Source organism: Amia ocellicauda, chromosome 4 (assembly GCF_036373705.1).
Source record: "Amia ocellicauda isolate fAmiCal2 chromosome 4, fAmiCal2.hap1, whole genome shotgun sequence".
Taxonomy (NCBI): domain Eukaryota; kingdom Metazoa; phylum Chordata; class Actinopteri; order Amiiformes; family Amiidae; genus Amia; species Amia ocellicauda.
In genome coordinates, this window is record NC_089853.1 from 31,419,542 (window position 1) to 31,443,140 (window position 23,599).

Here is a 23,599-nt window from a genome sequence, read left to right on the forward strand (position 1 = left end):
CAAGCAGGGCTGACTTGCATGTTCTGGTGGAGATGGGGTCGAGCTCTGTGGACGGCTGGTTAAAATGAGCACCTGTGCGAACTAAAGACAGTCTTGGCTTCAGAATCTCCAGTACTGAAGCAAATAATAGTGCTACGATATTATTCAAGCACCTACAACAGCTCTTACCAACTAAAGATTTATGACCTTTCTGTAAGAGGAATGATCAAGTAGACTGGTCCTATTGAACCTTGGCCCTGTGTCAATATGTTGTACCCTCACTGTTTTGTTTGCCCAGCTGAAAGCATTAAAAACTGTATTTTAGGAAAATGTTTTTTTACTTTTATAGTTGACTAAATACCTAAAACATGGGTTCTCTTGAGAATTAAGTTTTTTTAGATAATAATAATAATAATAATAATAATAATAATAATAATAATAATATACTTGGCAAAAACATGTTTTGCCCAGCATTCTAGATTAAACAGATTTATTAATGTACAGTAATGTATAGGCACATAAAGATTGCATAATGCCCAGTGGATCAATCTAGGGGTTTAAGTTTTGTTCTCAAACTATGGAACAGCTGCTTTCAAACATAATTTTCAGTGTTTATTGAGTCTGATCCCCCCACACACATACAACCCACCCACATAGAAACCACTTCTACACCATTTACTATTGTTAGGCAGATTAATTAAATAAGATACAGCATTCCAGATGATGCTGTGATAACCTAAACTTAAACAGTATTGAGACATTTCCCTTTAATAAAACATATATATATATATATATATATATATATATATATATATATATATATATATATGTTTCAAATCTCTGTGGTTTTGGTTGCCAACAGCCTGCTGTGTGAAGGAGGTCAGAGAGGCATGTTTTTGTTCATAAGGAAAAAGGAAACAGAAATATAGTAAATCTGTGTGTGTTTTTTCCAGTCTCAGGAGAAATAGCAAGTGGTCCTTCAGAAAAGTCCCCCACTATTGTCTGAATAATTACTCCTGGTATCAAAAAAAAAAAAAAAAAAAATGTATATATATATATATATATATATATATATATATATATATATATATATATATATATATAATGTAATTCCAGTGCTAGTTTCCCCCCAGTGCGAAAACTAACATAATAAAATGTAACAAATGAAATAATAATTAAAAAAGAAATTAAAAAAGAGTGCAAATATTGTTGTGTAAGGCTGTTTAAATGTGTGTATCTTCATTGCGTTCATTCTTTCAAGCTAATGAGGCCATCCCTGAGCAGGGCGCAAAAATTCAACCGTGTTGAATTTCAGAGTAAAGTGATGCTTGTATTGTGCAGTCAGTTAAGTAGTTAAGAAAAAACAACTGTCTTGAATCCTGAGGTGTAGATGTGATTTTCCCCCCCGTTTTAAATAAAGGTGAAGAATAATCAATATACCTTTAACAATTTCTTTTTTTCCTGAACCAAGTTGCTTAAAAGGAAATAAAAACACAGAATACAATAAAATAAAATAAAACCACTATAGATAAACTGGCAGAGGCCAGAAGCTAAAAAAAAAAAACAGATATGTATACTATATAAATATCGCCAGCCGGGAAGTTTTTTTTTCTTTTTTCTTTTTTTTTTTTTTTCCTTTTTGAGGAAAGAATAGTTGCCCAAGATTGCACTACAATAGGAAACTATGCATAAAGTACAGCACAGTACAGTACGGTAAGCAGATTATTAGCAAAGGGCACTAAACTGTGCAACACAGGTGTAAAAATAGAAATAAAAAAAGTTTTAAAACAAAACAATCAAACAAACAAAACAAAAAATCCACAAGACTTGGGTGCATCTGGTAGAGGAGGCGGAAAGTGCGGGCGTCCAGTGCAAGAGTGGGTTTAAGGCGAGCTAGCAGGGCTGAGGGTGGGGCTGGAAGCGTCCGAGCGGCTGTAGTCGCTGAGGGAGCCCGTGCGGGCATTGGCTCCATAGGGTCGCTTCAGCATGCCAGGCTGGAAGTCGGAGTGGCGGCGGGCGTGCTTCATCAGATGGTCACTACGCATGAAGCGTTTCTCACACAGAGGGCAGCCAAACTTCTTCTCGCCGGTGTGGGTGCGGTAGTGGCGGGCGAGCTCGTCAGAACGGGCAAACTTCTTGTTGCAGTCGGTCCAGGTACAAGGAAAGGGCCGTTCTCCTATAAGAGAGGAAACAGTTTTTGTAGTGTTTTTCTTGTCTAATCCTGACAGACTGATTCTTAAGTTTAGTTATTGTCGTCTGGTCTCTCTTGCTGCCCTGAGGATCAGTGTGAGCTGATAAAGCAGCAACCCCAGAAGAGCAGCGGACACCGAATCTGCTCTCCTCATGAGCCTTTGGAAACGCAGGAACTGGAACCAGTGACTTACAGGAGCATACAATGTCTAACATTTCTTCTTTAGAGTAGGCTGGCCCTGAAGGTGTTGCAGTGTTACTAATCTTGTCATATAGTCATATTAGTTATCAACTAATGGGACAACCCCCTTATAATCATGACTTAAATGAGTTCCCATGATGACATCTTTGATCACCTGGGTCTGTACAGTGTCCTACATATGAACTGATCTGTATTTGTATCACACAACACAGTGGCTCAACTAGTAAAAGTACCTGCTCTGAGCATAGGTTGAACCCTATATAGTTCAGAAATCACTGGATTGTATCAAAGCCATGTTAAAGCCAACTGCGACCAGGATCCCCCAAAGGGCACTGTACAACTGGCCGAGCATTGCTCCGATTGGGTAGCTTAATTTAGTGAAGGTTTCAACTCATTATGCAAGTTCCCCCCCTCCCTTCTGTGACTTTCACATGTGAGTTCTGCATTGTTATCAGTGGCAGCTGCATTAGTCCTCCACAACGAAACAGTCCTGTGGACTTGTTTGATTGACAGTGCGTGTTCTGCAGGAAACGTTTATGCTCAATGTTTTGCCCATGGTGGCAGGAGTGTCACAGATGAACACAAACATTCTAAGGCACTCAGAGTAAATGCTGCACAATTGCTGGCTGTCTGTTGGTGTTAAGAGTCAGTGGAAAATGTTGATTATTAAAACAAGGAAAAAAGGGAATAGGGTTCATTAAATAAACTGTACAAACATGAGGGAGGCAGCCCTTCTACCAGATTATATTTTATAAACAAACAGATGACGTGCAAAACCAAATACCTTGAACTATGATGGAGTTTTATATTATAAACGGTGCTATTTACCAGGGCTCTAATGATAACAACTTTTTCCATGTACTTAAATCATCAGTTTTGTGGGAGTGCTGACATGTGGCATTTCAGAAAGACTTAAAAGTTTGCAAAGGCATCATGCTGCAACACAACACTTAAAATAATTTAGAGAACCAGGCACCCGGCCAATTATCTTTTTTTTCTGGAACTCCATGCCCAAATCATCTTTAAGGCTAAATTGTTCACCTCTGAGAAACTGTTACTATATTGTAGGATATTAAACAGCCAATAATTCACATGAATTACAAATGAGAAGATTCTTTATTCAGTTGGATTGAATGTTGCTAGTTTGTGATACTAAAAGAAAACCCAGGTTTGTTTCTGTAAATCTCACAAAATATCAAAAATGATTTGTTTTGTCTCTTTGGGAAACCTCTGACACTGGGCTAAATTTCAAATTCCATACTTTAAGGGAGAATACTTGCCATGAAGAATTGTAAAGAAGACAACCATGATTAATGTAATTTATATAGGTCACAGTGAAATTGAGTGACCTTCCACAATGCACCCAAGACTTAAAATGCAAACAGGTTTTCACTGATGAAAAGTCCTCTGCCTCCATTGACTTAGCATCAGCATCATGAAATATGTCACGTCAGCTTCAGGGCATTACTATTGATGAAAATGCTTTAGACTAGAAAAGAAAAAAGAAAAAAGGCTACAGGGCTCTTCAATCAATGAAATGTGTTGCAGGAAATTCCAGCATAGATCTGTAGCTATACAATACCCCCAACTAACAATTGCTGGATAAACATGGATATGGCATTGTTTAAAAAACAAGCAGATTCAACCTGCTGTGGGATTTTTGAAGAGAACCATGTTTCATTGAGTCTTCATACCACAAACAATTTACCAAGCCAGACAGGCACAGTTTAATTAGCTGGGTTCCAGATGATAATGATCTTCAAAATAGCAATCCCACCTCAGCTACAACTCCTAACTGTGCACGGTTCACTGTACGAGAAACTTCCCCCTCCCCCTCCCCCTCCCTCAGCTATAAAAGTAGGCTACAGCAGAATCCACCAGAAACCAGATGTTGCAGTACATCTTTGTGTGACTTGCTATGTGCATTTATAGGCCCAGATTAAAATCTAAACTTCAACCCACCCTCCAGTCACAAATTACAAGACCAGTACTTGATGGTGGGTTTCATTAGGTAGAAGCGAGAAACCTCTGGCAAACTAAATGCTGCTATCAAGTGCTTTGTAATTTGCGGGTGGATCAAAATTTGTATTTAATCTTGGTCATAATCTCTAATTTTTTCCAGAATTAAATTCCAAATTATATATATAGTCTGAGGTTAGCTAGAGTTTTTTTCTTTAGGAAATTTCTTGTCTTACATTGGTATGAAATATGATACTTAGTAAACAAAGGTTTATTTCTTTCTTAATTTAAGTTCCCAGAAAGTCAAAACTGATTAACAATTGTATTTACATCTGCCTGGAAAATAATAATAATAAAATGGGGGGGGGGGGGGGGGTGCGGTCGCCCGATGGCCAGTCCGCCTATCTATCTATCTATATATATCTATATATATATATCTATATATATATATAAAACATTCCTGTAACTGCAACGTTAAAGTGAATGCATTAATGTATACTTTAATGGAGATGGACCTATTCTCTGTTACTATTGTCTCTTACATGCTTTCCCTGAAGGACACTGGGGAAAAAAAGTCTGAACCATGCAGAACAGCACTGGGAACACTGGCCACACAACACAGAAAAGGAAAAATGGGGGGGAAAGAACAACTCACAATACCCAGCTCCTTTATTTTAGTCCCTTCCCCCCACCATTGCTAGGCTACAAAGACATAATAATCATCGGGCACAGCAAGTCTAGACTCTTCCAGTCTGCACCCTCAACTAAAGTGCCTCACCTCCCGACGAGCTGCACAGCTCAGACTTCACCAGGGGCTGCAGTGGACACATCGCCTCAACCACACATGTGCTCCTGTAGGGGCCACTCTGTCCTGAGCAAATTTACATTGATTCAGTTGAAATGTAATTAACCCACTGTCTAGTCTGTCTACTTTTTCAGTTATTCCTGTAATAAAGTGACAAGTCATAACAAATAAATGGACTTTGTGTCAACATTTGACTTGGGGAGACACTGTATACTACTATTAAATTATTGAAATAATGTTTTAAGTTGAAGATCCATGTCTGTATTAATGTATACAAGAAAACTTTCGGTAAACTTCGTAATCTTTTACTTCTAGAGAAAGTTCCATTTGATTATACTTAATGTTCTATTAGCCGCATAAAGAGCAGCTGGTTGTAATAGTTAATGTAGTAGAAGATATGAATGGGGAAACTTTATTTAGATGTACTCTGAGGGGTATCAAACCATCCCGATAACATGAAAGTTATCAAAGGTACCTGCTGCAGATGTCTATGAGCAGCCAAAACTGACAGGAGAAATTCGGTTTACAAAACACAAGCAGTGTGGCATGTGTGTAAATACATACACTGTTGCTGAGAGGCAGTTATTATTTTGCCTTAAAACACAGTAAAAGGATTAGCCAGGCTAGATGCCACATTAATAAAGATTTGATTTTAGACTGATATTCTCACCCTTGTAATGTTGTATTTATGTAGTACATTGTATGTTAGCATTTGAAAAAACATACAGTGGTCTGCTAAATTAGTAACAATAATCTGGTACACTACCTAGGTTAGGCACTGTCTAACCAGGCCATCTTTATCAAGCAATTTAATGAAGCCAGTAAAGAAAAAATGTTTTCTTTATGATTGCAGTCAATAGACACACCCAATGAAGTACTATGAGTACACCAAGCATGGTAGTCAGGGAAACAAAATCAGCATTTCCAGTAGGGATTTTCAATGAGTCCCACCAGTTAACAAGGGAAGAACACTGCAAATAAACACCCAAGCGTCCCTACTTTTCTCCAGATTCATAACATTAGAGGTTGTTTTTCTCATTTCAGATGGTACACACAGAACTCTGCAGCAGCTTGAAAATAGTCCCCATTGTTCTTTAAAGAGAACAAAGGGGAGGCCTTAGTCAAGTGGTGAGGGTAATTGTGTGAAAGCCCAGCATATGAAGCAAACAGCACAGTTTAATTCAGAGCGTTTATTTAAAAAAAGAATTTAAAAAAAGAAAAGAAAAATCTAGTCATTTTTAGTACACTTTCTATTTTTTCCCCTTTTTCTTTTTTTTCATTTTCCTGGCAGGTCATTGCGTTCACTGTGACATCATAACCTGCTGATAAGCAGGCTGCTTTCTGGAACACTGCCATAGGCACAGAGCCCAGGCTGCCTTTCTTAGAATGGGAGTAGTAATTAGGGAGGCTTTGGATTGTTGCTTTCTTCCAGCGAACACAGTGACCTAGTTACCCTGAATGAGAGTCATGTAAACTTCACTTGCTAACGACAAACCAGTATCTCTCTCTCAGGCACTGATTATATCATAGGTAGCTGTGTTATATAAATGTTCTCTTTCGGTGCCAGTAGGTCAGTAAACAAAATGTTAGACTCAAGCAAATCAACATCAAATTATTGGTTTATCCAGCCGATAAGGATGGAATCAGCACCTGAATAAATACAGAATTAGAACACAAAGTTCCAGAAGTGGAAAAAATACATACATTTGGGAAAGATACCAGAGAGGTGGGATTTTATTTCTTCTTCTTCTTCTTCTTCTTCTTCTTCTTCTTCTTCTTCTTTTCTGCATACAGGCTATAATTGCAGTGATGTGATTTACTCTGCATCACATTGGGATCAGCACGTCAATAAGTTAAAACTTTAAATTGTAAATGCCGTTTACTTGTTTAAATGAGGGCTACCAGCATGAAAACCACTCAATTGGGAAGATAAAATGGTTTGTGTCTGGCTTAATGAGTGAAAAACTGTGATTACTCCTCGTCCAGCTAACAAGTGACAGTACGAATGCCTGAAGCACTCTGTACAGACCCTTTTAATCAGCTCCCTTCCTACAAGTAAGTGATAGGCACCAACTAAAGAGAGAGAAGAGCACTCCAGCCCCACTGCAGCAGCTCAAGGGCAGGGATGATTGTGAGGAGTTGCCATCCTATGACAATCACCGCTCTGTCTTTAAACATCTGTCATTTAAGCTGAGCCACTTCTTAATTTCCCCAATGCAGAGGTATTACTCTTTTAATTTAAACAAATCTATATCACTAACCAACTTCCAACTGCTTCACTACTTCCTTTTGCGGCTTTCCAAAAAAAAAACCTATAATATCTGAGAAAGTTTGTTATTGTTATTTTCATCTGTGTATGAGTACAAAATACTTTAGAAAGGAAAATAAAAAAAATCTACACTGAAAAGCTTTTCCAGCTCACCTTATCAATTCTTTAAATAAACAAGCTTAGTTATTTTTAAGTTACTAACTAGCTTTAAAGAATTAAGAGAAGTCATTTTCTATAACTCAGATGAGTTATAACTAGAATTTGGTGGACCACTGAAAGAAAAGTCTATTTTGGTATCAAATTATCTACATCAAATACAACATGAATGGTTTAACCCAAATTCAGCAGACACAAATGTTAACAGTATTGGTAACATGAGTGGAAAAAGTCACCACAAATGCAACAGTGGGATGCATCTAAGTTATAATGTGCCTTTACTGCTGCTTTTACTTCTGTGGTTCAAACCAACCAGAACCCTGTGCTTAATTGATTCTGTAGGTAATAACTTTGTGTGGACTCAGGCATTAATTTCTTCCAAATGTTCACTTGAACACTGTATACTCCATGATCTCATTGCTCATTACAAGGAACCCCCAAACCACACACACAGGGCAGTATGCACTGGAAGAAGATGAAGTGGGGGAGAAGAAAAAAAAGGCAGGTGGATGCCCCCCCCGTGACCGTTTTTGCAGGTCTCTTCTATTCCAGGGCAGAAGTCCATTGTTGTGTCTACTGGAAGAACTCAGGAAACTGGCATTAAGTCAAAGGGAAACGCTGTCTAGAAGGATATTGTCACTTATTTTACAGACCAAAACATGTTTGCTTCGAAGGGACAATCATTGTGTGTAAGATAAAAGTTGTGTGCTGTTTGCCAAGTACATTTCAAAGATGGCAATGTATTGGTGAACAGGGTAAAGTGGCATCGACACAAAGACTTTCTGAGAAAGCACAAAACTAAAAAAAATGAACAAAGGCACCTGGTGTAGTACAGTCCAGCAGGTCTACAAACGTATCACCATTTAACCATTGTTCTTTCAAATATTGACCCTGATCCACAACAAAATACAGAACACGGGTAGATTTTTTATGCTGTAGACAGTCAGGATTTGGACTGTGAACCATAGGCTCTCCTCCGGGCCATCAACACCATGCAGCACCACCCAGTAGAGTGTTAAACCCGCTGAACCAAAAGACCAGACCTACCGACACTGGAAGTTTATACAGTCTACTGATTTCACAGAGGGGTTATGTCACCGTAACAAGCTTGAATCTAATGAAGAGCCCTCTGTGCTTAAAGTAGGCAAATAACTCCCCAACAGCTTGCACCATACTGCATTTTGGTCCTTGTTGAATCATCTGTTGATTGGATTTATGATTGTACCTCAGTACTGAGGTGAGATCTTCAATGATAAGAAGGAAAGGTGCAAACAACATTGAAAAACATCTAATTCTTGTGACGTTTTTCCAAAAGAAAAGGTCTAATAGCTGTTCTCATCCCTGGTCCAGGGGAACGCCGGTCTTATCAGTTACATAACTGAAACCTTAACTGAACTAATAATTTGCTTACTTTTAAAAATATTTAGCTTAAAAAACAGTTGAGAAGTGCCTTATGTTATATTTTACCAACTGTTCAAAATAACGAAAGCGCTCTGATGACCCACAGTTGAGGGTTCAATTCAGTAATCGAGAGCTCAGCAGGAACAAAAACAAGCAGGAGAGTGGGGGCCCGGGACCAGGGTTGAAAACCACTGATTTCACAGAATCAAGGGGAAAGTTAAAATGTCTTTTTACCTTACTTCCCTTACTTGTATTATGACCTTTCAGCATGTTTTTATCTGAATGCAAGTATGTGGTTTCTTTATCTGAATGTGTAGGAGATGTGTTCTACTTCTTTTATGTCACTTCATGAGACAGTTCACACTGATAACAATATCTCCAAAAGTACAAAGAATGACTCCTTACAATACCAGTACTGGTTTTTACAGTTAGAGGGAAGAGCGAACAGATGTCTATTTGCCCATGTGTGTATGCTTAAGATGCACACAACATATTGATGGGCGTAGGTCAACTGTATTGTGGATGACTCATTAACGCTTGTTAAGAGTCAGTACACAAAATGTCTCAGTTTTCCTTTACTTGAGTGACAAAAGCTTCTTCCTTTGAATTGTAAGCCTTTCTTGTGGCTCTAATAGCTGTCAGGTTTTTAACTATAGAGCCCGCCCTTGCTCAAAGGAGAACTGGTAGCTTATGCACTTTAAAACAACCTGCGTGATAACCGTAACTCATTCTTGTGCTCAACTGTACACCATCTCTGTCAACAAGTCAAGACCTATAAGACGAAGAGTGGAGTGATTCATAGATGGAAATCTCATCAGCAGTATGTGTTTTTTCTGATTTCATGGGAAGCACTCACTTTTGCAGGTTTTACTGCAAGTTGACAAAAATTCCTTTTGGATCACCTCTCAGAAATGGCATCTTCTCAAAATATCATGAACGTGAATAAATAATACCAAAATGATGATGGGTGTTTCATATTATATATTTCATATTGCAAAAGTTTCCCTTTACGAGAAAGTATGCAACACTGCAAGCTTGACTAAAAGCATACCATTCCAGTCGACTGAAAGATTCTTATCAAACCATATGAGGTTTATTATGATTATTTATTCAATTCAATTAAACTAAACATAATTCACTATGTGTTACAAGCCCTTGGTATATTATTAAACAAAATCAAATATCCAGTTTCAGCAGTCAAAAGTACAAAAATAAATAAAATCAAATTAACCATATGGTAGTTAGCAGAAATAGAATCCAGGTCTTAAGTACTAGATGTTGTCCTCTGTCACATTGACTGGCAGGGCTAAAGGTGGTGTTTTTTCACCTCTTAATGTGAAATTGCCGTTTCCCCTCCCCCATGTTATCGCACATTTGCTGAATGTTGCTTTTCTTCAGCCGAATACCTCGAGCTTCCATGCTTGGTGACGTGTACATGAGACTGTCTGGCTACACTGCACAGGATCAAGAAAGAAAGAGGAGTCCAGCCCACTTCAATAGAGTATGAAATGAAAATCTGCAATGAATAACCTTTACATTAATACTCAAGGTTTCATTTTCCTCATCTGTGTCCAGGATTCTTTATCACATAACTACTGTACCAAGTCTTTAATATTGGTACTGTTGGGGCTTTGTTGTTATGTAGAGACTCAATAGATTTGTTCTAGGGATCACTTTTCATGAGTGTTAATTACAGGCTATACAGTGGGGAATGTGCATTGAGTTTTACAGAAGAGCAAAGGCGTCCAGTTTCTAAGTAATAGTTCTTGTTGTTTTTATACTTGCTTTATATCAATACAGTATTGATGAATCCATATTGTAATAAATTACCTTGATTATAAAGCAAATGGAGAACGTATATGGGCAAGAACCTATATTCATGGTCATGGTTTGTCAAATAAGTTCAAACTGGTATCTATACATTTCTGCTCCAAGATAAAAAGACAAGTGAAACAGTTAAATCCACAAACTAAGCGATAAGTCCTTCACTGTTAAGTAAGCTTCAACCAACATAGCAGTTAATTTGAAATGGTATAAGTAATCCACCAACCTTTTTCCCCCTTTAACATGGGGGGGGAATACACCCACAGTGAGCCAGAGAGTGGCACAATGGCTTGTTTAAGTTAACACTGCAGAATCTGTTCCCAAAACACATAACCATCACAGTGGCTGCTAATGAACAAGTTAAACAGTCTGCAGACCACAGCTTGAAAAGAGTTCACTGAACAGAGCAAGGTTCTTTGTCGACATACACAGCTCTACTGTATGTTCACATTGTTCGAAATACAGTTGTAACACTGCATATCCAATTACACGGTGATCCCTGCAATGCGCGAGAGACTACGGGGGTGGTGTTGATGCCACAAAGGTTAAATTTGCTAAGCTGCAGAAGCTATGGATCCCTTACATCCTGCCTAGAGTAACTTAAACCCTTCAGACTTCAGACCCCGGTGCTGGTAAAGCCTCAGAGAAGGCCAGCGTTCTTAAAAGTGTTGTTTCAATTTGAGATAAACCGTATGTTTGTATACCCAGGGAGACAGAGCTGTATTCATAATGGTCTTCCCAAGCAGGGCTTGAATGCATTACATGATCAGAAGCCAGTCACAGACTCTTGCTGGGCTATGGTTCTCTTAACCTACATTTATGTGCTAAAACTGCGGGAAGCAAATCTACAGATGTACTAAAACACTGAGCAGCAAGAAACCTTTTTTTCCCCTGCCTCCTGGAGTGTTTATTTTTTATATTAGGATATATGTGGGATATTAAATAGAGGTAAGTTCAAGACTTCGATTTATTAATGTGCAACTGGTAATGAGAGGTCTGTGGTAAGGTATATGGACATAACTGTCTATATTTACTAAGGGTTCAATTGAGAAATTAAGATATGCTTGGTTTTGTATATGATGCCAAAACATAAATAAAAACACTGCTAGTTGGCACACCTTGATTGCCAGCTTAGCTAGGCAAATTAAATTGGAAACACATTCAGCTTAGGATACAGGCCTAGTGTCTGGAACAGGCAATACTGAAAGAGGATTTCATTAAGCGCGTGGCAAGTCAACCCTAGGGAAGAATAGACAAGCTCACTCCACCCTTATGGTTCTATAACTTGGTAACACAAAGTGATCAGGGAGAAGCAGGATACTTCCAGATAATAAGACTCGATTCCATTTCCTCCCCATCATGGGACTAAAAATTGTATTCATGAAAAGCAATCTCTACCTTTTGGGACAGAAATGTTTTTTTAGTACGCCTCTTTTAGTAATTTATAAAGATGATAGTTTTCCCTCCTCAATCCCCTTATGGGATTTTCTGCATTTCAAACCCAACAAAATTGAGCCTGGATGCCCAGTTAATGATAATGACTTCATCCACTTATGAGCATTCGTTGCTTTCCAAACATAACTTAATCAGATATAAATTTGCAGGACTTGGTAAAGTGTAAATGGGTTACTTATTGGAGCTGCTCATAATGTGAATGGGTTATATGATGGGGGTGGGGGGGGGGGTTCTACACAAAACCAAAAGGAGCCCACTGAAACAAAAAAGGCTTTAAGGTCTAGACAAAAAAGCAAACAGACTGTAAAATATGTCTTTGTCTACAGTTAATGTTCTAGCAGCTTCTGAAAAGTTCTCTCCATGTTTGTTGGTATTACAGTATTGTCCTTTGTGACTGGATAACAGTGGGAGGTAACAAGACACACAGAAAAATTACTTAATGAGAGTCTAACACAGTCTCAGGTGCCAACTTATATTACCAGAATTTTGCAATTTGTAGAGCATTTCATTCTGATGTCTCAACTTAACAAGAGAACTGCAGAAACTGTCAACTAGTATAAATTCATTTTGAAAGATTACATTACTGATATAACCAACTATAATAATAATAATAATAATAATAATAATAATAATAATAATAATAATAATAATAATAATAATACATACACCATCTATGTACTCACCAAGACCACTGATCTTTTGCACATTTGTCACCATAGTCATTATTTAATCTCATTGAACAAACATTTAATAGCTAGTTGACACCTTTTTCCCTAGGTGTACTCCTACAAAAAGCATCCTTTATTTAAAGACTCATAAATTCCTGATGACTAAAAACAGATTATCCAATCCTGCATGTTAATTTGTGGTATTATGATCCCATTTTCTGCAGCTTAGGACAAACCGTTTTGGTCTCAGGAGGGCTCTGCCTCCAATTCTGGGAGATCAGACAAAGCTGTCTGGTAACCTTAAACCCAAACCTGCTACAATCTCCACTACACTGAAATTAAACACAGTTTAATAAGCTGTTTGTATGCACCAAGAATGGAGATCCCCTGTCTCATGTGTGCAACTTGTCTCCTCACTGTGTTATTATTAGAGAGCACAAAAAGGAAGGCCTTGGGAAAGCAATCAAGCCCTCTTACTCTTTGTGTGTCATTTTAAAAACCACAAAACACTGCTCTGGGAGTCATGGAGCTGAAAAGCAGCACTGATCCCAAAGATTAATTCTAGCATAGACTACCTTAGACTACCTGACTGTAGATCACTCAAAATGAGCATTTGCACGTACTTTAAAGCAATCATTATACCATGTAGTTATACACAAAGTAAAACAAAATAGGCTGTAGTTGTGAATCATTAGGAAACCTAATGAGCTTCAGTAATGAGATGTCCATAAGACCAAAAAAAAAAAAAAGTGATTAAATAACAGCCAGGTCCAATATTAAAGATACAAACAAACAAGGATGTGATCTACATTGTAACCACACTGACAACTGTATAAATGCAAATCTGTCTCCTACTTTATAATAAAGCAAGAAATCAAATACAGTTATCACAATCATAGAGAATAAACTATCATAGTACTGCAAGGCTTTCCATTTCCAGTCTGTCACTTGTTCAGATTTGTAAGTGTCTAATTGACAATAAATAATAGCTGTCAGATCAAAACCTTGATGAACTTTAATTGATTCACAATACACTATTATACCTCAAAGCACTACAGCACACAGTATTAATTTTAATATAACAATTAAAAAAAATATTGGTTTTAATTGGAATCAATCTGTAAAACTGTCTTTCATTCCAGATGCTTACCTTACTCCAACACATGCATTTTAGATAGTTAAACTGATTAGCTCCCCAAAGATATATTTCAGGAAGCATGAAAATGGAACCTGCAGACAATACAACCCCCAGCTAACTTCAAATCAACCCATATGCTTGCAAATAAACAAACAAATAAGTAAATGCATATATAAAAATCAAGCAACTGCTATCAAGCCTTTTATGAGTTCTACATTTGTATATGTTAATAAAATAACCCTAAGACTATAATTAAAAAGTCCCATTCAACATGCAGTTACATGCTTGCTTAAGTGAGTAAGTGAGCTCATGGCCAAGAAACAATAGAAGCATTTGCAACCAATTACGTGTTATGTTTATGCCTCTGGGGTGCCCGAGGAGGTCTTCTTAGCGTTGCACATAACCAAGAGAGGTTATGTCAGGAGGCTGTGTGCGAAGATGTAAAAAAGCAAGCTCCAGCAGAGCTTCATATATTATAATTTTTTTGTTTCTGTTCCTTGGTTTGTCTGTTAGACCAACTTAGACCACAGACCTCAGTAAATATGTATACAGATCTGTCCTGCTTGAATTGCACTTTCCTTTCATTCTGTTAAAATCTACTTCTCATTTCAAGCAACTGCTGCCCAGCTGTCATAAGGAGTGATAAACTAGGATCTAGGTCTACCCTGGCATGATGTGCACAACTCTGGATGAGGGGGTGCTCTGAATTGGTCACTCAAGGTGTTCTGAATTTGAAAATCACTTTAATCTGTGACTTTGAAAGCTCCAAAAATACCCTTGAGTCATCTGCCACCCCTCTGTAATCAAAACTTTGTGGGGTTTCAGTTCTCATGCAGGTGAACTCTTGAGTTATATAAAAGAAGCCGTGGAGTGTATTTGCATTTGCTCATGTGCCTCTTTCAACTTTCATAAGACATTTGTGCACTTTCGCAAATCAATAACTAAAACTACTAATTCAATAGTTATAATTTCCACAGGGAAATTAAAAGATAACTTTGATATCTGACATTCCCCAAAAACTTTTTTGCTTTTCATCCCATGAAAGTTATCTTACTTGCGCTCTGCGAAGCCTGCAATCTTGCCTTTAGGCTGTTTATGAAGATCTGTGACAGACGCACTCTTAGGTATCTAGACAGACAGCTGTAATTGTCCCCGAGCAATTACAGAAGAGACGGCATAGAGTGATATTTGGTCACATTCTGAACGGCTCCAGCGATTGCCATTTCTATTTTGGGATTTAAATGTGCAGATGCGCTTGTGGCGTTTTCCTGCAAACCGTTTTCATATTTCTGCTTCACGTTTCCAGATGTCCACAGGCAAGGATACAGAGTGGGGCTGTATTTAACCGAGATTAAGATGGAGGCAAGCACACAATTTACATGAGGCTTCAGAGCCCTTTGATCGCAACAGCAAATCCTCTCTGTTATTGGCTCCCATTTCCTAGTGGGAAACGAACACTCGGCATATAATCATTGCCCTTTCTGTTTTTTTCCCCCCTCCTGTTTACATTTTGCTAATTACAGGGGCTGGAAAATTAAAAAAATGGTCCTTTCCAGTAAATATAAATATTTCATATGATGTGCTGGGGCTGGTAATGTTAACCTCCAATGTTAGCTCTTTTCTTTTGGTCATAATCATGTTTCAAAGCTGCACACTGTCACTTCTCTTGTTCATAAGTCAGCCGATAGATTTCTTCATCCACTCTGTCTGCTTTTGTTTGTGTCTAAGCATGTGTAGAGAATGTGTAGAATGTGTAGTGAAAACAGTGCCTGAACACTCACTACCAGGTCACATTCTGTAAAGACTTGAGATGTTGTATGAAAAAGCTAAGGCATCAATATTAACTAATAGTAATCTTAGTCTAATCGGCCTAATCTGAGATGCATCATCATGGAGGAATACATCTGTGGAAGTAAATCAGCAGTTTTCAACTATTCTAACATTATTGTAGTGGGTAAGATAAATATACTAAAATAGAACCCAAAAACGAACAAGATTTTAGTTTCTACGCTATATAGCAATGCTGCGCGAGAAAGTTGTTTTAATTGGAGTCAATGTGCAAATGAATATTCTGTTGTAACCATGAAAATTAATATAAACACTACATGTTACATTTTACACAGAGCTATTCTGCTGGTCACAATCTTGATGAATAAGCAATATCTAGAAGGTTGCTTTTGTTAACTCTAAGGCAAATCATGTAGTAAAAACTGTGCATTATCCATTGCATTTTATTATTTTGGGGGTCAAGCCTTAACTCTCAGAATCTTAAAATTAAATTTGTAGGATGGATTTTTCAAGTAATGTTAACTGTTCTCCAGCAATTTAAATTAGATGAGGATTATAAATGTTCTCGAACTGCTAGGCAGAGAGACATGATTTTCAGAGAGAAAAGGGTAGAGTTAACAGCTTTAATTGGAGTTCTTTATTTTAGTTCAACATAATATTCCTTCTTTCAATTAATGTGTATGTCTGACTGGGTTGGGAATTCCTTTTTTTTTTTTTTTCCCTACGTCTCCTCTGGTAGAGGCTCTTTAAATCTGCTGAGTGCACAAAAAAACATACAATAGAGCAGGTTGGCTCAGGCAAAGCTGAACTCAAATGACCTACATTTTCTGATTCCTGAAACAAATGAGAGAGTGAAGTCATTTTGTGACCAGCCGAGTAACCCAAAGCCAAAAAGACAGGAAAAATTTAAAAGGAGTACAAAGTTCTAGTTGTGCTCATATATCTGTAGCTTTACCTCAGCAGTCAACTTTTCCCTCTGGTGTAACTCCAAGTTATGGCTGCATTTTAACAGTTAATCCCAAAGTCAATCAAAACCAAGATGCACCAAACATTTTTGTGTTCTCAGAAACTGTTAATATGTTAAATATTTTAAAGACATATTTTAACAGCTTCTTATTAAAGTTATGGAATTTGCTTGTATTTTGGGGTGGGGGCAGGACAGCCTACAGTTCACACATGTACAAATATATTGTCATTGTAAACAACAGTGCACATGTCAAGGTAGCTAACAACTTTTGCTTAGCCTACAATCTGACAACTTTTATTATTGTATCCTGGAGTTAAGACTTAGAACAAAGACGACTCCAATGTGTTTGCACTATCAGTGCTCTAAATCTGGGAATTAAAAAATATTCTGCATTAGAACACTTGGGCTGTCACTGAAGGAAGTTAGCTATAGTAGTCCTGACAATAATTACTCATCAGCCTCTTTTAAACAAAAGCATTTCTGATTCAGTGTTCAGGTACACCTTATTTTTCTTGTGACTGCTGTAAAGGATATTTTACTAGGCAACAGTTTTAGACTATGGTGCAGATTAAACCAGAACTTTGGTCCGCCCTATGACCATAAAAATCCTAAATGTGGAAGGTGTTTGCCTGAAGCATTATATGTCTACCCAATTGAAAGTCACTGTTATTTGTTGGCTTTGTGATAAGTTGGATAAGTAATGGGTCAAAGTTCTATTTTAATTTGGGCCACAGTATCGCAATATGGAAGTTACACATGAAAACTTTTTATTGTTTTGATGAAAAGTCCACAAGCACTTTCTCCTAGATGCATCTACTATTTCACTCTTCAGAAGTTTTTGGTAGATTGCTTTAAGCAATGTTGACCACTATATTAGGAACATTCAAATTGATCTCTCAATTGAATGCAAATCAATGGAGCTGTTACAAAACCAAAATCAGCACCTCAAAGGACGAAAGGTACTACTTAAAAATAAATGTATATATTCATTAACTACAAATTTTGGGTAACCAAATTTGAATAGTTACAAAGCATCTTTTCCACAATTGTGACTTCTATTTCTGAATTCAGTGATGTCTAGACAAATAGTCTGCAAAGTTTACTTTCGTGGTATGGGCTAGCAGGGGGGTCTTTTTTTGAAAACTATAGTATACTAAAAAATAGAGACTTAAGTAAAGTTGAAAAACTTTTGTTAAGAGGATTGGTGACTCAAAATATGTACTTGGGTGAGTATGAAGGCCAATGATCGTGTTTAACTCCCCTGACAGAAAATGTAGGAATCCTTCAATAAAAATGAAGTGTATAATTTAAAGTAAAGATTTACTGCCCTTACAATAGAAAATATTTTATTCAGGATTTGGCTTTAAACAGGAATTCACAGAATTAAGTAACATGTGAAAATATGTACAGAATGGGATAAATGTTGTGAAGGTTTACACTGCCTAAAACTAAAATATAGCTGGGGACTATGCAATTTAAAAGGCACTGGTTCACAAATAATAATCAACATTTCAAATACCAAGAGAACCAACTGTGGGTTGTGGCAGTGAGAAACTGTACATTTCAAAAGAGATTTTGGGGTGTGACATTTTTATTATAGAGATCATATGCACACTTGTGCCAATTTAAATTTAATTGAGGTCTATACTTTGAATAGTTTATGCAAATTATAATATTTTCCACCAACAATAAAATATTCTACTGGCTACAGATCATCTCTGATAAATTCTCAGGCTGACATGGGTGTCAAAACCCATGCATTAAATATCATATTTAATATCATAAGTTAGACTTTTATAATAGAACCCCTAAAACCAAAGTTGAACATTTATTGGAAACAGGCAAATCAATGCAATTTCCAGAGAGAACAAAACTAACAAAAAGCATTTAACTATTTCAACAATAATTCTGCACAACTGATAGCACAGGTATTATCTGTAGGGACTCCACGTGGTCTATGCCTAAGGGTTACAACACTGCCTGTAATAAACTCATGATAATTCCACTTCTGCAAACAATAAATCCCCAATATACAATATAAATTGAACTAGCTCCATTTTGGCGTGCAAACTAAACCCAGGGTATTATCGTTCTGTAATGTTATCAGCTGGGTTTCATCTTCTCAGTTGTACACACAATATAATGCCAAAGAATTGTGTTGAACGGATCAAAAACCTGATTGGTGAAAAATAATGTCCTCTGTCACAGTATTATGCATCATATTCAATTCATGGATATGTTAATACTACTATGTTATATGTTTAATTTAATCTACGGCCCATCCCACTCAACTGTGCCATTCTTATAGCTAACTCTTCAAGCATCAATAATTAGGTTGCACAACATTGACTGAAGTTTCTTCATAATTCAGTTTACACATCTTAACAAATGTAATAATTGTGATCTTGCCACCTTTGGGGAAATATTCCAGTGACACTATTCAGTGTGTTACTTTAAGGTTTAGAGACAAGAGGCTAATGAAGATGTGAGCTGTAAATTATATGAATGACCTTATGCTTTAATTATGCAGTGCTCTAATCTGAGAAATTGAGCAACACTGGTGCAGTACTTTTGGAGTGTCAGTACTGATGCAGATGACTACTCAACTGACCCTGACAGATGAAAGAATTAAAACATCTACTTGCAGTAATCTGAAAATGGGGCCTTCATTCTGCTTCCATTCTAAGACAAAAATTGTCAATCCCCACATGGCACCTAATACTATCCATGGATGAAACAGACACTATTTAGACTGACCCCAGTTCACATCAAATGGATAAGTGTCACTGTGCTCAAGATCTCTGTGTTTTGGTAACTACACCAAACACCTTCCATTATTTGCGAGTTCCTCCACTTCCAGCAAGCACATGGATTATAAATTAGGCATTGGGCCTCCTTCACAGCCATGGCGAAAAACAAAACAAAAAACCCCCCACATAATTAACCTTTTACTGTAATTTAAACACACCAAAAACAGCTATACCATATCATGAAAACTTTAATGGCATGTATTGTTTGAGTCTGAATCCCCATCTTGTCCAGTCTGGTAAACATTAAGCACAACATATAAACAACCCAGCAATTATCCAAAGTGATGTACATCTGAGAAGCATACAAAAAACAAAACAAAAACAGGACTCAATCATTCTGGTGAAAGTGTCTGGCTGTGTAAAGTTTAAAGTGCCCTTTGGACATGTGGCAGCAAGAGAGGGAGACTCCTGTGGTCTAGCACATGGGAGTCCTGACCTGAATGTGTTTAAATCGGCAGACAACACTCTATTGTGCTTGGGAAAACCTGGGATCTATGGGCTGAAAGGGGGATTTTTCCAAGTGGTGTATTTCTTTTACTACCCCTCCCTCTCATACCCTCTCCTCCCTCTCTTTCTCTCCTGGTGGAGAGTAGTCTCTGAGCTCAACTAGCTGTGTCTGTTGCTGGCCAGATCAGCTGGCAGTCTGGCTGGCGGGGGTGTGGCACATCACAACAAAGAGCTTAAGAGTCAGACAGGCAACTGCAGAACTCACCAACCCCCACTTTCTCTCTCTTTTTGCTTTTCCTTGTACATCCTCGTAGACCTCGGTTACACCGTGAACAAACAGAACAACGAAATATACGGATAGACAACGTGTGCAGATGTGATCAAACAGCGCAACAGCAGCTGTGCGTCTTTTTCCTACTAGATAGCATCTAGTTTGGAGAACTTTTGACATTTCACCATAGTTTCCTTATAGTTTCAGACACTGTGCTTCAATCGATTAATACTTTATGACCGGTTACATCATCTGCATCCATTTACCTGCACTACTGCCAATTAAAGATACAAAAAGGAATTGTTCTGAATTAGTTTATTTATCGTCTGTTGCCTGAAGTATAACTACAGAGAACCGGTCTCCATAACCATCGTTTCAGTGCATATTTTAGAGAACTGGCACACACGCCCACAACGAGTATATAGTGATTTATGAAGGATACCATAAAAACATATATTAATCATAGGTCGATCATAATCTATATACATACTGGATATGTGTGGGTGTTATCTGCATGTAGGCTAAGTCTGCTCCAGTTCCCACTGCAGTTGTTTACTTCTCTGTTAAGTAAATACAATACGAATATAAAAAACTAACTCCTGGAAGTAAGTTGTGTTTTTCTCTTCTCTCTGGGAATATAGCTTGGCATATTTCCTGTACCCAAATGGGCTGGTGATATTCTGAAAAGATAGGTTTTCTTTGTTCAGCGACTAGAAACAGAGGCAAAGTGGGTGGAGTTCAGAGTTTATGAAAGAATTGGTATAATATATATATATATACACACACACACTATTTTTTCGTGAATGTTTTTATTTCTGTGGGGTCACCTGGTGCAACTGGCATTAACCTTTCAAGTAATGAAACAAACAAGTGCAGAAAAACTTTATTGCGCTTAAATAAAACGCTTGCTAAAAATGCAACTGACCTGTATGTGTCCTTAGATGGGCTTTAAGATGGGATGATTTGCCATAAACTTTTTCACAACCTGAATAGTGGCATTTGTGCTTTTTCTGTGGAGATTCTTGCTCAATTCGACCTCTCCCACGCCTGTTTCTTTGTCTGGGGCCGGGGTCGGTGTTGGTGGTAGGTGTGGCAGTGTTTCCATCCTCTCTCGACAGCGCTGTTGGTTTATTCTCTTCTTTTATTTTCGCCTGGTCTGCAAGATTGGTAGGGGTCTGCTGGTTGAGATCTGCCAAAATCCTGGCAACCACAAAGAGGGACGAGTTGTCTTTCACCAGAGGCTCTTTAGTGGCTTCTCTGGTCTCCTCACCGGCTCTCGGAGCAGTTGCAGTTTCTGGTTTGATCTCTATATTCCCTTTTGGACCATGGACAATAGCACGACTGGACATAGACACAAGACACTCAGCTGCAAAATGATCCATTTCGTTAAAGAGATCAAAAACCCTCTATTTCGTTGTGACATTAAAAGAAAAAGATGACTGCTTGTCAAAACGTTTTGTTCGCGGTGGATCCCTTTGTGTGATGCTGATACAGAGACAGACCTCTCATTAAAACGCACTTTGAGAGCTTACCGGCTTCTCAGAAAAGCAAAGGTATCCTGTTCGGAATCGATCAAAAGCAAAGGTGAAATGCATCTGATGAAATATTCCCACCTTTGACTAGAATTGTGTCGCTGATAAAATGTTGTGAAAGTTAACTGGGTTTAAAATTAAAACTCCCATCGTCGCTTGCAGCCTGTTTCCTGTATGGTGACAGTGTACTGCTCTCCAGTTAGCGCTGTTTCTATCCACGTTGGGGGCGTGGCGGCTTCGAACATATGGCCATGACGTCACGGGCGCCGCTCTGTGATTGGTCTCCTGGACGTCCCGACGCGCCTGTTACCTGCCTCTGCAAACTTCAGCCTGTGAACCGAATAGTTTGCGCTACTTTGCGGAGAGAGGAAACCGCTCTGAAACGTAAAGACAGTGCACACAAAATAAATAAATGCGGATTCTGCACAAGGAGACGCCTCACATGCCAGGACATCATTATGGGTTCAAGCCATTATATTATACTAAAGTCGATTTCAATATCTTGCACGCATAATGCAGCACTTTTCAACTGTGCATTCCCGTGCATCTGTGCCGCTCCTGCGCCGGGGTGACACATGAGGTTTTAAAATCTGCTATTCAATGCGGTGGTGAGTCAGGGACAGTAAAGGTGACATAACAATAATCAGAAATCCTGGTTGCAGTTGGACGAAACTTTCTATTTCCAGCTTGACGTTTAAATATAGCATCATCTTCATATAGGCTACCCTCAGACTACACAATCCCGGGAGTGGGTACATGTGCATCAAAAGTGTTGTCGATTTATAACATGCAACCCTACAATATGAGCCAATTAAGATGCATTAGAAGAAGAAAACATGGTCTCACTAAACTCAACAGCAAATGCAGGGCAATATATCTATGTCAATTTCATCCCAGCGATGCAATACAAAACGTAAACTATTACTAGCGGTGTTTGACACGATATTTAAAGACAACATTAAAACATGGCCCTGTTCACAGCCGTAGACAGTGCAAAAGTGTCGACTAATCCCATCTCCCAATTGCGTAGTTCATCAGTTCACAGAAGAGTGAAGCAAACAAAATAGTGAAATAGTGCGAAAAATAAGATCAAAACGCGAGATTCGTTTCCTCGAAAGTGAAAATAGAAATACGAAACCCGAAAATAAAGCGGAAATGTCGTTTCAAGGTCAAGGCAATTGGCCGCGCGCAGTTAAAGTGCACATTTGACAACAGAGGACAATAAAATCAATACAGCTGCTTGTAAATCCTCGCTGTATTAGTTCAACCAAATAAAGCGCCATTCACTCGTTTTGAACTGACACTGCAGCTTTAAAGCGCCGGGATCTCGCAGGGGTTGCGCGGCCGCCGCCAGCTGGCGTCCTGCCAGTTAGCCATGTGCGCGGAGCCTGCTGACGCCAGCGGCCAGACCAGGCCAACGCCATCACAACCTGTGTGAAGCGACAATGAAGGCTTGTGATGACCGTGACAGTCGTTTCATGGTACAGATTTGTTTTTTGTTTTTTTGTTAAGAACTGCAAGTGGTGTGATTCATGTGTAAAGGAGTTTATTTTACGCATTTACGAGAGATGCATATAGAAATGGGTGCGGAAAAAACACTACCACAGAACAGAAATGAACCAACAAAGGAAAAAGAATAAGTGTGAAACAGCATGTGCTATGCAAGTGTTTCACACCAGTGTAAAGTTAATACTATTTCTTTCACTAAATGAAGAGACAGGTTTCTATCAATAGACTT

General features: G+C 38.2%; 1 protein-coding gene across 1 annotated transcript; it reads right to left on the bottom strand.

Moving 5' to 3' along the window:
* Positions 1-1,059: 1,059 nt before the first annotated feature.
* On the bottom strand, positions 1,060-22,070 carry klf13 (Kruppel like factor 13). The gene is made up of 2 exons (XM_066701880.1): positions 21,255-22,070; positions 1,060-2,155 (listed from the first exon to the last, which is right to left on the bottom strand). The coding sequence occupies exons 1-2, from the start codon at positions 21,709-21,711 to the stop codon at positions 1,863-1,865; spliced, it is 750 nt and encodes a 249-aa protein (XP_066557977.1). The 5' UTR covers positions 21,712-22,070; the 3' UTR covers positions 1,060-1,862.
* Between the last annotated feature and the right edge of the window lie 1,529 nt (positions 22,071-23,599).